This window comes from Oryx dammah, unplaced genomic scaffold, assembly GCF_014754425.2.
Source record: "Oryx dammah isolate SB20612 unplaced genomic scaffold, SCBI_Odam_1.1 HiC_scaffold_28, whole genome shotgun sequence".
NCBI lineage: Eukaryota > Metazoa > Chordata > Mammalia > Artiodactyla > Bovidae > Oryx > Oryx dammah.
Window position 1 is genome coordinate 111177460 of NW_024070212.1, and position 15639 is coordinate 111193098.

Here is a 15639-nt window from a genome sequence, read left to right on the forward strand (position 1 = left end):
GTCAGACATGACTGAGCGACTTCACTTTCAATTTCACTTTCATGCATTGGAGAAGGAAATGGCAACCTACTCTAGTGTTTTTGCCTGGAGAATCCCAGGGATGGTGGAGCCTATCCCTGTGGGGCAGTGCTGGCTAAGTACCTGTCCATTCCCGATGTGTATTTTTTTTTTTTGCGTCTGTTCCCTGTGACTTAGATGTTGAGGGCACAGCATGCCCAAACCCTTTCTCATGTGTTCCTAGGATATTAACAACGAATCCAGACTGCAAGACATTCTTCCAAGGGGTCAAGAACATGCTCTACCCTCTGGGCCTGAAGTACATTTGCCAGGCTGCTTTCACTCCTTATGCACGTATGGCCTCTGAGCTTCTTCAGAGAGAGGTGTCACTGGGGGAGATTCTTGCCTCTGGATCCATGTGGCTGTTCAGAGGAGACTTTGTGGTGGACTATCCACGGCCGATCATGCCCAACATGGTGTTCACTGGGGACGTCAACTGCGCTAACCGGAAGCCATTTTCTCTGGTGTGTATTGCTGCCTTAAGCAATGTGTGTGCTAAGTCTCCTCTTTGGTGTCCAACTCTGAGTGACCCTAAGGACTGTGGCCCCCACCAGGCTCCATGGGATTCTCCAGGCAAGAATACTGGAGTGGGTCGCCATGACCTCCTCCAGGTGGTCTTCCCGCCCCAGGGATGGAACCCGCATCTCTTTGGTCTCCTGCATTGTCAGGCGGGTTCTTTACCACTCATGCTACCTGGAACACATTAAAAAACAACAACAACAACAACTTAATTCCAGGTGCTTCAGGATGTACTGGTCTTTCTGATGATTTCCACCTCTCATTCTCCTCTTCACCGTCTGTGGTGAGACACATTGTTAAAGTGCCTCCAGGAGTGCAGTAAAGGCTTCCAGTGATCTCTGAGACGAGTGAGAGGCAGGGTTGAGGGTGTGTAATAGGATTGACAGGCAGTGGAGGCCCTTTTGTAAAGTCATCGGTGTAACTGTTGTGCGGTTTTCTCCAGCAGAGTAGGAGCAGGAAATTGAGCTGTGAATTTATCCTTTAGGGGATTTTGCCTGAGAGTGTTCAGTTGAAGTGTAAGCAAAGTGGAGTCTGGTTGCTTGCGGCTCAAAAGACAATAAAGAAGCAAGACTGGTGGATGTGAAAGTTTGCTTGGATGAATGTTCCTGGGATGGGGGTGCAGAGAGGCGAGTCCTGTCCAAACACTTCTTCCCTCCTTGGACAATCCAGGGTAAGCACTTTTACTGACAGAGGGAAGGGCCTCTGTGTAGAAACAGCACAGTCAGCTCTGACAGTGGTCTTGAAGTTGGTCATCAGTGGTCTGACCACCATCATGTTGATTGCTTTGTGCTCAGTCGCTCAGTTGTGGCCAACTCTTTGTGATCCCATTGATGGTGGCCTGCCAGGCTCTTCTTTCCATGGAATTTTCCAGGCAAGAATACTGGAGTAGGTGGCGGTTTCCCTCTCCAGGTTTAATTGCTTTAAGTACAGTTAATCTTCTGTCCCAGGGCTGGTTTGTTCCCATTTCCTTGAGGCCAGTTCTCAGAACTGTGCCAGCTTCTATGTCATGGCTACATCTGGTCACCATGTAGTTAACTTCTTCCACCTCATAGGGGTGTCAGTGTCTATTACAGCTCACGGGATATGGCTCAGAGCATTAGCCATGGCCCCTGAGGAGGAACTAAAGGTCCTTGACTTTGCTTACTGACCATTTAGTTTTGTTGGACTGTTTTCCTTTGTTTTTGCATTTTCTCACTTCACTGACTAAAGTCATTCTTGGGCTAAAGTTTTTCCACAGACAGAAGGCAGATAGAGGAAATGGCTGGTAAGGAACATGGGGTCTGGCACCATCAAAACCAAGAAAGAATTGGCAGATTGTATTTGTTGATCTGATAGTTCTAAGTGGTTTTGTCTTGGAAGAGATTGAGGTGTGGTTACAGGAGAATTAAATACCAAATGGGAGGAGAAGTTTCAGAGAGGTTGAATAAATTAAGTGGAAGTGGGACAATAGTGGAGAGAAAAGTCTGGGTCTCTGTGATTGGAGAAAGAAATAATTTGGTCCAACTTTTCAGAGATGAAGCTGTGCCTGCCATAAGTCTCTGAGCAGGAGTTGGGGTCTGGAGTGAAATGTGGGGATATACATAGCTGAATGGCATGTTAGATAGGTGTTTAAGGTGGGACGTCATCAAAGACTAGTGATAGGGCCTGGAGAGCAGTGATGTTGAGAAGTGGGTCTCAAAGAGGAAGTTTTTGACTACATCACCACACCTACCCAGCCCAGGTCACTGCACCCCAAGTTTCCATGATGGAAACTACCACTTTCCTCATGGTTTCAGATTCTTCCCATTTAACCCTGAATATTTGGGTTTAATTGAAATAGGACACATAGGGGTACGGTTTGTTTTTTAATCTTAGTTAGCCCTCTCTTTTTTTGCCCACTTATATGACATGTACTGAGCTTATATTAACTTCCATGACTTTAGATCTCTTAAAGTTTTTGTATTCTTACTTTTATATCCCTTTATAGTACTGTATTTATTATGGCAAAGGACTCTATCTTCACATTTCATTTTTGCTCACACCACAGTCTATTCTACTTAGTTTTCTTCCTATATGCAGTGCATTTGTCCAATTATAAACTATGTATGTATCTACTAGATTTGTAAAAGGTGGAAAGTAAGGAAGCATTTAAAAAGCATTTGCCACTCTGTTCTTTTTAGTTTTTCTGTGTAAATATATTCTCTAGAGGTAGCTGTATTGGTTCAAATCCTCACTCCCATTTTTCTAGCTGAATTACCTTGGCCGTGTGACCTAACTATTTTGACTTAATACTGTCATTGTAAACACGCAAACAGTATCTAATTATTCTAAAGTGCCCAGCAGGACATGGTGTATCATCTGAAGGCATTTGGATATGTTTGTGCCAATTTATGTGGTACGTGAAAAATCATGTACACTGAAATTCTCAAATGTTACCGTGGTAAACACACTATTAATCACTTTTGCTCCACTCTACTGTTTTTTTTTTACTTTGAGATTTTGTCACTCATTTATTTAGTGTGGTTTACACTTAGAGGTTTACCTTTGGAGGTGGGCTTCCCTGGTAGCTCAGATGGTAAAGAATCCGCCTGCAATGCAGGAGACCCTGGTTTGATTCCTGGGTCTGAAAGGTCCCCTGGAGAAGGGAATGACTGCCCGCTCCAGTATTCTTGCCTGGAGAATGCCGTGGACAGAGGAGCCCGGTGGGCTACTGTCCATGGGGTTACAAAGAGTCGGACATGACTGAACGACTTTCACTTTACCCTTAGAGGTGATGTCTTTGATGTTAATGGACAATTATTTCAAAATATGAAATATTAAAATCTAAATCTTTTGCATTTTTGTTTCTTCTCCTTCTTAAGGCTTATGACATGTTGAATTATTTTACTGGTGTTCTCAAAGAAATAGCTTATGGGTTTGCTTGTTCTTTTTACTATTTTTGTTTTCTATTTCATTAGTTGCCACTTATTTTTTATTGATGATGTCATCCTTGCTTAGTTGATTGTATAGCCGTTTTCCTGCTTTCCTTAGGTAAGCATTAATTTTCTTTTGTTTTCCTAATAATAAAGACTTGATGGTCATAAATAAAGCATTTCTTAGATCCCTTAGATTTTGAAATAAATTGTTCTCATATTCTTTCTATTTTTTAAGGTAAACTTTGTTTTTGATTTCCTCTTTGAGTCAGCGACTATCTGCTTTTTTACATTACTGTATTGGTTATTTATTTTTGGCTGCGCTGAGTCTCTGTTGCTGCTCAGGCTTTCCTCTAGTTGCCGCAAGCAGGGCCTGCTCTTCATTGCAAGGTACAGGCTTCTCATTGCGGTGGCTTCTCTTGTTGGGGAGCACAGACTCTAGGGCGTGCCGGCATCAGTAGTTGTGGAACGTGGGTTCATTAGTTGTGGTTCCCAGGCTCTAGAGCACAGGCTCAATAGGTGCGGCCCTTGGGCTCCGTTGCTCTGAGGCATGCGGGATCTTCCCAGATCAGTGATTGAACCTGGGTCTCCTGTGATTGCCCGTGGATTCTTTTCCACTGATCCACCAGGGGAGCCCTGCTGTTCGTTGTTGCTGGTGTTAACAAGGTTGCTTCTTAGTTCCCATGTGGTTAAGATTTATTGTGGCTACCTTTCTCCTATTTTTTCTGTTTATTTTGGATTGTAATCAGAGAATGTTTCTTGTGAAGTCACTGCTATAAAAAATTTCTTAATAGGTCTTCTTTCTGGTCTATTACAGAATTACCCAATAGAAGTATAATGCATACCACATGTGTAACTGAAAGCTTTTTAGTTGGCATACTTAGAAAAACAAAAAGAGGGTTACATTAATTTTAATAGTATATTTTATTAAATCATATATATATATAATATCCTTTAAAGATATACTCAGTGTAATAAATTTTAAGGTGTTCGTTTGCTATCGTTTCTTTCAGTTTTATTGAGTTATAATTGACAGGCAGCCTTGAATAAGCTTAAAGTGGATGGCAGAGTGATTTGACTTTCCTAGATCATGAGGCGATTGCTATAACAAGTTTAGTGATCATTCATCATCTTATATAGATACAAAATTAAAGGAGCAGAAAAGTTTTTTTACCTTGTGATGAGAATTATTAGAATATACTCTCTTAACGATGTTCACATGTAATGTACAATAGTGTTAATTATATCTATCATGTTGTACATTACACCCCTGTCCTTATTTCTCTCATAATTGAAGCTTGTCCCCTTAGACTGCCTTCATCCATCTCCCCTTTGCCCCTGCTCTCTGCCTCTGGTAGCCACAAATTTGATTTCCATTTCTATGCATTTGTTGATTTTTGAAACATAATTGACTACAGCGCTGTGTTAGTTCTGTTAGACAACATAGTGATTCAGTACTTCCATACCCTTCAAAAGAATCACCATGATAAATCCAGTTATGATATTCACAGTAGAAAGGTGTTACATAACTTTTGACTCTGTTTCTTGCACTCTTGTTTCATACCTGTGACATTTATTTTGCAACTGGAAGTTTGGATCTTTTAAAAAACTTTTTAATTTGAGGATAATTGCTTTACAAAATTGTCTTGGTTTCTACCATACATCAACATGAATCAGCCATAGGTATATGTATAACTCCTCTCTTTTGAACCCCTCCGCATCTCCCACTCCACCCCACCCCTCTAGGTTGTCACAAAGCGCCTGATTGGAGCGCCCTGCGTCATACAGCAAATTTCCCCTGGCTATGTGTTTCACATATGGTAATTTATATGCTTCCCTGCTATGCTCTCAATTTATCCCCACCTCTCCTTCCCTCACTGTGCCCACAAGTCTGTTCTCCATGTCTGTGTCTCCATTGCTGCTCTGCAAATAGGTTCATTAGTACAATCTTTCTAGATTCCATATACATGCATTGAAAGAAAGTGCCAGTCAGTCATGTCTGACTCTTTGTGACCCCATGGACTGTAGCTCACCAGCTTCCTCTGTCCAAGGAATTCTCTGGGCAAGAACACTGGAGTGGGTTACCATGTCCTTCTCCAACATAGGCATTAATATGTATTTGTTTTGCTCTTTCTGACTGCTTCACTCTGTGTGGCAGGCTCTGGGTTCATCTGCCTCCTTCGGGCTGACTCAAGTGTGTGCTTTATATGGCTGTGTGATATTCCACTGTGCTTCTGCTCCACAGGAAAGTCTGCATTCTCATCCCCCGTGCCCTTCTCTCTCCTCTCCCCTCCCCATGCCCTCTGTCAGCTGCTTGTTTGTCTGGATCTATGAGTCTGTTTTGCCATGGTTGCTCATTTGCTTTGTCTTTTTTCCCACGTGTAAGTGAAATCGTACAGTATTTGTCTTTCTCTGTCTTACTTCACTAAGCATAATACCCTCTAGGTCCATCCGTGGACCTAGACAAGATGACAAGATTTCTTGTCATGATTCTTGTAAAGATTCTCAAATGACAAGATTTCTTTCTTTCTTATGGCTGAGTAATATTAAATAGCCAAAATATCTTGGCTATTGTAAACAGCAGTATAACAAACATAGGGTGCATATATCTTTTCTAATTAGTGTTTTCCATTTCTTTGTACGAATACCCAGGAGTAGAATTTCTGGATCATATGGTAGTCCTATTCTTACCTTTTTGAGAATCTCTGTAGTGTTTTCCGTAGTGGCTCTCCCAATTTACATTGACACCAACAGTGCCCTAGAGTTCCCTTTCTCTGCATCCTTGCCAGCACTTGTTATTTATTGTCTTTTTGATAATAGTCATTCTGACAGGTGTGAAGCAATAGTTCCTTATGATTTGATCTGCATTTCTCTGATAATTAGTGACGTTAAGCATCTTTTTATGTGCCTGTTGGCCTTCTGTATGTCTTCTCCGGAAAAATGTGTGTTTGAGTCTTCTGCCCATTTTTAATCATGTTTTGTTGTTGTTGACTTGTATGAATTATTTGTGTACTTTAGATATTAGCCTATTATTAGATATGTCATTTGCAAATATCTTCTTCCATTCAGTAACTAGCCTTTCCCTTTTGCTTGTAATTTTCTTTGCTGATCAAAAGATTTTAGTTTGATAAAGTCCATTTGTTTATTTTACTTTTATTTCTCTTGTCTGAGGAGTCATATCCTCCCAAAATATGTATTACTAATATCAAAGTTAAAGAGCATACTACCTATGTTCTCTACTAGAAGTTTTATGGTTTTAGGTCTTACATTTAAGTCTTTATTTTGAATTTATTTTTGCTCATGGCATGAGAGATTAATCTAGTTTGATTCTTTTGCATGTAGCTGTCAATTATGCTTGAAGCATAATTAATTTGCAATCTTGTGTTAGTCTCTGTTGTACAGTAAAGTGATTCAGATATACATTCCTTTTCAGATTCTTTTCCATTATAGATTCTTACAAGGTATTGATAACTTCCCTGTGATATCCAGTAGGAACTTGCTGTTTATCTGTTTTATATATACAGATGGATATCTGTTATCGGAACATAAGCTAGAAGATGTAATAAAGGCCTAGATTAATGTACACTTCAGTCCCTAAACAGTGTAGTGGAAGACTGGCACCTTCAGCATCAGAAGAGGAGTTCAGAGAGCCTGTTCTGAAGTCAGGGGAAACCCTCCTGTCCCAGGGTGAGCAGACCTTGGGGGGTGGCGCCCTTTAACCCTGCTGTGTCGTTACTAAGGTCTGCTTCCCCACTGATGCTTTGTTGCTGTTCTTCTTCTTCAGTCGCCAAGTATTGTCCAACTCTTTGTGACCCCATGAACTGCAGCATGGCAGGCTTCTTTGTCCTTCACTATCTTCTGGAGTTTGCTCAAACGCATGTCCATTGAGTCAGTGATGTCATCCAACCATCGCATCCTTTGTCACCTCCTTCTCCTCTTGCCCTCAGTCCTTCCCAGAATCAGTGTCTTTTCCAATGAGTCGGCTGTTCACATCAGCTGGCCAAAGTATTGGAGTTTCAGCTTCAGCATCAGTCCTTCCGACGAATATTCAGGGTTGATTTCCTTTAGGATGGACTGGTTGGATCTCCTTGCAGTCCAAGGGACCCTCAAGTTCTTCTCCAGCACCACAGTTAGAAAGCATCAACTCTTTGGTGCTCAGCCTTCTTTATGGTCCACTCTCACATCTGAACATGACTACTGGAAAAACCAATGCTTTAGGTAACAGCAACATGTATTCCATACAACAGATAAAGAATTCTTAACCAGTCCTTCTGCTGTCTCCATCAAGGATCTTTCCAGATGTTTCCATATCTGATGGCTGCTCCAATAAACTGTCTCCTGAACAGTACAAGAGGTGTCCATCGTGGAACAGGAAAAAACCAGAGCGCCACCATCCTCTTTTCGCTGCGAGAAAGCTGTCTTAGCAATGTGATATGTTTCTCTGGATGTGTTCTGTGTTCACATGAATGGGGGGAAAGAGATTCAAGACTTCTCAGATAAGGTCACATCCAGGAGAGGTTCTGGATGGGGACTGGGGCGGAAGTGACTCCTCAGTGTTTAGTCCAGCCCCAGAGAACACGGTTAGCAGAGAGGTAGGAGGTGACCAAGGGAATGGGCAGGCACAGTCTTGCTTTGGGTCTTGGATGAAGAACAAGAGAGTGAACTAGAATGCTCCCCAGAGGGAGCAGCAGAGTCAAAGGAGTTTTTCCAAGATAAGGGGGAGTGTCTTTCCGGGTGAAAGCAGAGGTAATAAAACACAGGCATAGACGTATCCTGTAATATATGGTGTAATCATCGATCCCTGCCTTCCAATGACATGCCATTTTGCTTAAGTGACTTGATGATAAAATCAAGATAAGGGAACACATATAGGTGGCACAGCCCGACCAGGGACTCAGTTCCTTCTGGTTTGTGTGGGGATGGCCCAGGGACTGCAGCTTTGCTGGCAGGTGCTGGCTGGACTCCTGCTCTGTGTGTGCGTCGGGAGATGGGCCGAGGCTGGGAAGGTGCTGGTGGCCCCCATGGAGGGCAGCCACTGGCTCAGCATGCGGGAGGTTGTGCGAGAGCTCCATGCCAGAGGTCACCAGGCAGTGGTCCTGTCTCCAGAGATGAATATCCACATCAAGGCAGAGGACTTTTTCACCACGAAAACCTACGCCATTCCGTACACCCGGGAAGAGTTTGATTCCATCATGAAGGGCCGTCCCGATGAGGTTTTTGAAAGAGTACATTTTCTAACACGGTTTTTGGAAACTATGGCAACATTGAAAAATGTGTCTTTGCTCTTTGCACGGTCTTGTGAGGCACTGTTGTATAACAAGGACCTGATCAGAGACCTGAATGCCAGTTCCTTCGATGTGGTTTTAACGGACCCTGTTTACCCCTGCGGGGCAGTGCTGGCTAAGTACCTGTCCATTCCTGCTGTGTTTTTCTTGCGTTTCCTTCCCTGTGACTTAGATGCTGAAGGCACAGCATGCCCAAATCCTTTCTCATATGTTCCTCGGTTATTAACAATGAATCCAGACCACATGACATTCTTCCAAAGGGTCAAGAACATGCTCTACCCTCTGGGCCTGAAGTACATTTGCCTGGTTTCTCTCACTCCTTATGCACGTATGGCCTCTGAGCTTCTTCAGAGAGAGGTGTCACTGGTGGAGATTCTTGCCTCTGGATCTGTGTGGCTGTTCAGAGGAGACTTTGTGATGGACTACCCGCGGCCAATCATGCCCAACATGGTGTTCATTGGGGGCATCAACTGTGCCAACAGGAAACCGTTATCTCAGGTGTGTACTGCTGCTGTTGTTCAATCAGTGCTCCCAGTGGAGCACATTATATTTTTTTAAAAAAACAACAATTCAGGGTGTTTTGTTATGTACTGGTCTTTCTGATGATTTCCACCTCTCATTCTCCTCCTCACCGTCTGTGGTGAGACACGTTGTTAAAGTGCCTCCAGGAGTGCAGTAAAGGCTTCCAGTGATCTCTGAGACGAGTGAGAGGCAGGGTTGAGGGTGTGTAATAGGATTGACAGGCAGTGGTGGCCCTTTTGTAAAGTCATCGGTGTAACTGTTGTGCGGTTTTCTCCAGCAGAGTGGGAGCAGGAACTTGAGCTGTGGATTTATCCTTCAGGGGATTTTGCCTAAGGGTGTTCAATTGAAGTGTAAGCAAAGTGGAGTCTGGTTGCTTGCGGCTCAAAAGACAATAAAGAAGCAAGACTGGTGGATGTGAAAGTTTGCTGGATGAATGTTCCTGGGATGGGGGTGCAGAGAGGCGAGTCCTGTCCAAACACTTCTTCCCTCCTTGGACAATCCAGGGTAAGCGCTTTTATTGACAGAGGGAAGGGCCTCTGTGTAGAAATAGCACAGTCAGCTCTGACAGTCATCTCAAAATCAGTGGTCTGATCACCATCATTTTGATTGTTTTCAGTACAGTTAATCTTCTGTCCCAGGGCCGGTTTGTTCCCATTTCCTTGAGGCCAGTTCTCAGAACTGTGCCAGCTTCTATGTCATGGCTACATCTGGTCACCATGTAGTTAACTTCTTCCACCTCATGGGGGTTTCAGTGTCTATGACAGCTCACAAGATATGGCTCAGAGCATTATCTATAGCCCTTGAGGAGGAACTAAAGGTCCTTGACTTTGCTTACTGACTATTATTTTTGTTGGACTGTTTTCCTTTGTTTTTGCATTTTCTCATTTCTTTGACTATACTCATTCTTGGGCCAAAGGTTTTTCCACAGACTAAAGGTAGACAGAGGACGTGGCCAGTAAGAACCATGGGGTCTGACTCCATTTCAAAAGGAAGAACTGACAGATTGCATTGGTTGACCTGATCGTTTTAGTGGTTTTTGTCTTGGAAGCCGCTGAGGTGTGGTCACAGAAGACCTAGATCCCGAAAGGAAGCAGAAGTTTCAGAGGGATTGAATAAATCAAGTGGAAGAGACCGTACCAGAGAGAGACGTTGGGGTCTCTGTGATTGGAGAAAGAAATAGCTGAGTCCAGCTCCTCAGAGATGGAGTTGTGCGGACCAGAACTCTCTTGACCAGGAGTTGGGGTCTGGAGTAAAATGTGGGGATGTACGCAGTTGGATTCTGTCAGCTAGTTCTCCTTCACGGGACACTGAAGTCATCAAAGGCTGGTGGTGGGGGCTGGAGAGGAGGTCAGTCTGAGCCTATGAACACAGTGGACGGGAGGAAGGCAGTGAGGTTGAGAACTGAGTCTCAGAGAGGAAGGGTTTGACCACATCATCACACCTACCCCAGCCCAGGTCACTACACCCCAAGTTTCCATGATGGAAACTACCACTTTCCTCATGGTTTCAGAGTCTTCCTATGTTAACCCTGAATATTTGGGTTTAATCAAAATAGGACTCTTGGAGCAGGATTTGTTTTTTAATCTACTTAGTTAGCCCTCTTATATTTGCCCACTTATATGACATACACTGGATTTATATTAACTTCCATGACTTTAGATCTCTTAGAGTTTTTGTAGTCATATTTTTATATCTCTTTATATTAATGCATTCATTATTGCACAGGACTCTAACTTCAGTTTTCTCTTTTTGCCCCCACCACAAAAGATCTATTCTACTTTGTTTTCTTCTTTCTTCATGCAGTGCATTTGTTCAATTATAAAATATGTATGTATCTATTAGATTTGTAAATAGTGAAAATGAGGGAAGAATTTGAAAAGTAAATGCTGCTGTTTTCCTTTTAGTTTTTCTGTGTGAATATATTCTCTAGAGTTAATAGCATTTGCTCACATCTTCACTCTCATTTTTGTAGTTGAATGTCCATGGGTGGCAGACCTAACCATTCCGACCTTAATATTGTCACTGTGAACATGCAAATGGTATCTATTATCATCATTAAAAGGTGCCCAGCATGACAAGTTATGTCATCTGGAAGCATTTAGATATGTTTGTGCCGATTTATTTGGTACATGTAAGAACATTTACCCTGTAATTCTCAAGTGTTATCATTTTTGTTCCACTAAATTTTTAGTTTGAAATTTTTGTCATTCTCATTTATTTGGTTTACCCTTAGATGTGACTCCTTTAAATGTTTATGGAAATTTTCATCAAAATATGAAATATTAAAGTTTAATTTTTTAAATATTTTTGTTCCTTCTTATAATTTATGATATGTTGAATTACATTATTGGTCTTCTCAAAGAAATAGCTTTTGGATTTGCTTTTTCATTTTACTCTTTTTGTTTACTATATCATTAATTGTAGCTTGTTGTTTTATTGTTTTTGTAAATGATACCATCCTTGCTTCCTTTGGTTTATTTTATGGCTGCATTTCTAATTTCCTTAGGTAAGCATTAAGTTCCTTTATGTTTTCTTAATAATTAAGAACTGAGGTTTCTTTATTCATAAATAAAACATTTTTCTCAATCCCTTAGAGTTTTGCATAAATTGCTCTCATTTTTTTGACTTAAATTTATGTTTTTGATTTGCTGTTTGTGTCAGTGGCTTCTATTTATTTTAAAGAAGGTTGTTTCTTAATTCTCATATAATTAAGATAATTGCAGTCATTTTTCTCTTATTTTTCTAATTATTTTGAATTATAATCAGAGATTGTTTTTTTGTGAGTCACTATTTAAAAAAAAAATTCTTAATATGTTTTCTTTATGGTCTAGTACCAAATTGTCCAATAGGAATCTAATGTAAGTCATATATGTAATTGAAGGCTTTTTGGTATGTATATTAAAAAAAGTAAAAAGAGGATTTATTGAATCAAATATATTAAAACATTATCCTTTAAACATATACTCAATATAAAATTGTATTCAGGTGCTTGTTTGCCATTGTTTCTTCCAGTTTTATTGAGACATAATTGACAAGCAACTTTGGTTAAACTTAAGGTGGATAGCAGCGTGATCTAACTTTCTAGATCATGAGACTTTTACCACAAGTTTTGTGATCACGCATCATCTAAGTACAAAATTAAAGGAATTAATGTTGTTAACTACAGTCTTGGTATTTATTTTTCTTATAACTGGAAATTATGGACATGAGTTTGGGCATGCTCTGGGAGCTGGTGATGGACAGGGAAGCCTGGCGTGCTGCAGTCCATGGGGTTGCAAAGAGTTGTACATGACTGAGCAACTGAACTGATGACTGGAAATTAGTACATAGACTGCTTGTGTGCTCAGCTGCTTTAGTCATGTTTGATTCTCTGTAACCCTATGGACTGTAGCCTACCAGGCGCCTCTGTCCATGGGATTTTCCTGGCAGGAATACTGGAGTGGGTTGCCTTGCCCTCTGCCAGGGGGTGGTCTTCCAGACCCAGAGATGGAATCTGCATCTCCTGCTCTGCAGGCAGATTCTTTATCGCTCCCCTTCCTCCCATCCCCTGCCTCTGGTAGCCACAAAGCTGATTGCTATTTCTGTGAGCATGCTTCTTAGTTTTCAAAGTATGACTGGCCTGCAGCTCTATGTTTGTTCCTATTACACAACATGGTGATTCAGTCCTTCTATACACTTCAAAATAATCACCAAGTAAATCCAGCTATGATATTCATCACAGAAATGTATTATGTAACTATTGACTGTATTTCTCACACTCTTATTTCATACCTATGACACTTATTTTGCAACTGGAAGCTTGGCTCTTAATCCCCCTCACCCTTTACTCTCCTTTCCCTGCTCTGATCCCCTGTGATAGCCCGTTTGTTCTCTGTATCTGTGAGTCTGTTTCTGTTTTGTTATGGTTGTTCATTTTCACTGCCTTTTATTTTCCACATGTAAGTGAAATCATACAGTATTTATCTTTATATGTCTTACTTCACTAAGTGTAATACCCACGAGGTCCATCCCTGTTGTCGCAATGGCAAGATTTCATCCTTTTTTATGGCTCAGTAATAGGTGTTCATTGGAAGGAATGATGCTGAAGCTGAAACTCCAGTACTTTGTCCACCTCATGCGAAGAGTTGACTCATCGGAAAAGACTCTGATGCTGGGAAGGATTGGGGGCAGGAGGAGAGGGGGACGACAGAGGATGAGATGGCTGGATGGCATCACCGACTCGATGGACATGGGTTTGGGTGGACTCCGAGAGTTGGTGATGGACAGGGATGCCTGGTGTGCTGCGATTCATGGGGTCACAAAGAGTCGGGCACGACTGAGCGACTGAACTGAACTGAATATTCAATAGCCAATATTTTTGGTTATTGTAAATAATGCTGCAATGAACCTTGGGGTGCATATCTATTTTCTAATTACTGTTTTTGTTTTCTTTGTGTAAATACTCAGGAGTAGAATTGCTTCATCGTATGACAGTTGTACTGTTTTCCATTGTGGATGCACCAATTTACATTGCCTCCAACAGTGCACTAGAGTTCCCTTTTCTTTACATTCTTACCAACCTGTGTTTTTTACATTTTTTTTCACACCATCTTTTGTTATTTGCTTAATCACCATGTACATGTAACAGTTCTCTGAAAAATGCCATTTGTATTGTGATAAGTATTTTATTAAATCTGTAGATTGCCTTAAGTAGTATAGTTGTTTTAACAATATTAACTATTCCAATCCATGAATATGGTATACATCTTTCCATCTGTTTGTGTTGTCTTCAATTACTTTTATCAGTGCCTTATAAATTTCTCAGGATAGGTCTTTTATCTTCTTATCTCTATTTTTAGGTATTTTATTATTTTGATGTTACTGCAAGTAGATTGTTTCCTTAATTTCTCTTTCTGATAGTTCATTGTCAGTATATAGAAATGCAACAGATTTCTGTTAATAATTTTATATCCTGCAGCTTTGCTAAATTCATTAATGAGTTCTAATAGTTTTCTTGGTGGCATCATTAGGGTTTTCTGTGTGTAGTGTCATGTCATCTGAAAACAGTGACAGTTTTACTTCTTCTTTTCTAATTTGATTTTTTGTGTGTGTTATAGATGTTTGGTTGGTGGTTACCATGTTGTTTCCTTGGTAGCAATCTCTCTATATATGTGATTATTTTAAATTGTTAATATTTTAAGTTCAAAAGCATTTTAACAACTCTGTTTTCAAACTCTCTCCACATTTACTATTTTTGACATATTTCAGACCTTTTTGTTTTGTGTATCCCTTAGTTACTCACTGTGGATGATTTCACTACTTTTGTCTTTTAACCTTCCTGCTGGCCTTATATGTGGTTGATGTACTCCCTTTGTTGTATGTTTATCTTTACCAAAGAAATTTTTTTTCTTTTGTAATTTTCATATTTCTAATTGTGGCCTTTACTTTTCCACTTAGAGAACACTCTTTAAAAATTCTTTTAAACCTGGTTTCATGGTGCTAGACTGTGAGTTTTTTTTGTCTGTAAAACTTTTGATCTCTCCTTTGAATCTGAATGAAAGCTTTGTCAAGTAGGGCACTTTTGGTTGTTTTTCATCACTTTAAATATATCATGCCATTTCCTTCCAGCCTGCAGAATTTCTGCTGCAAAGTTAGCTTATAATCTGATGGGTTGGCTGTGGGGTCTGGAGTGTCACAAAACTTGTTTTGGCACTCTTGGGTTGAGTCTTGGGGCTAATGCTGGCCCACTTGTAGGTGGAGCTGGGTCGTGGAGTCTCTGATTAAATGGCCCAGGGGTCCATGATCTGGTGTCAACTTGCTGGAGGATAGGGTCAGGGTCCAAGGTAGTCCAAGGGTTAGTGCTGGCTCCTTGGTGGGTGGAGTTGTGACCCAGGGTCTCTGGCTGCAGGGCCTGGGGGTCCTGGATTTGGTGTTGTCCCACTGGAGGATGAGGCTTGGGCCCTAGGCATCCTTGGGCTAGTGCTGGCGCACTGGTAGGAGTCCAGGTCCTTGGCCCTCTGGTGAATGGGTCCAGGTGCTGGGTGGCTGAGAACTCAGGGGGTCTTAGGCAGCTGGCCTGTTAGCAAGTGGGCCTCTGTCCCCACTTGGCTAGCTGCTTGACCTGAAGCATCGTAGTACTGGTGCCTACAAGCAAGGAGAGTGGGACGGGGTCCTGATGCTAATAAGCTCGAGGGTTGATCCCAGAATGGCCCTGGCCAGCGCAGTGTCATCATGATAGAATGGAGCTCTCCAAAGAGCTGCTGTCAGTGTCCACATCCCCAGGATGACCTCTGTTGCCTCTTGCCTCTCTGGGAGGTTCTCTGAGCCCCATATCCGGTGTCCCAGACAGCAAGAAGAACTTCCAGAATATCTGGCTTTGAAGGTCA

General features: G+C 41.5%; 1 protein-coding gene across 1 annotated transcript in view; it reads left to right on the forward strand.

The window, feature by feature from the left end:
• The first annotated feature begins 7927 nt into the window (after positions 1-7927).
• Positions 7928-15639, forward strand: part of LOC120856472 (UDP-glucuronosyltransferase 1A1-like) — a 28555-nt gene continuing 20843 nt past the window's right edge. Inside the window, exon 1 of the mRNA XM_040231812.1 lies at positions 7928-9250. Within this exon, the coding sequence (XP_040087746.1) occupies positions 8387-9250 (864 nt within the window). The 5' untranslated portion in view covers positions 7928-8386. The remainder of the gene's footprint in view (positions 9251-15639) is intronic.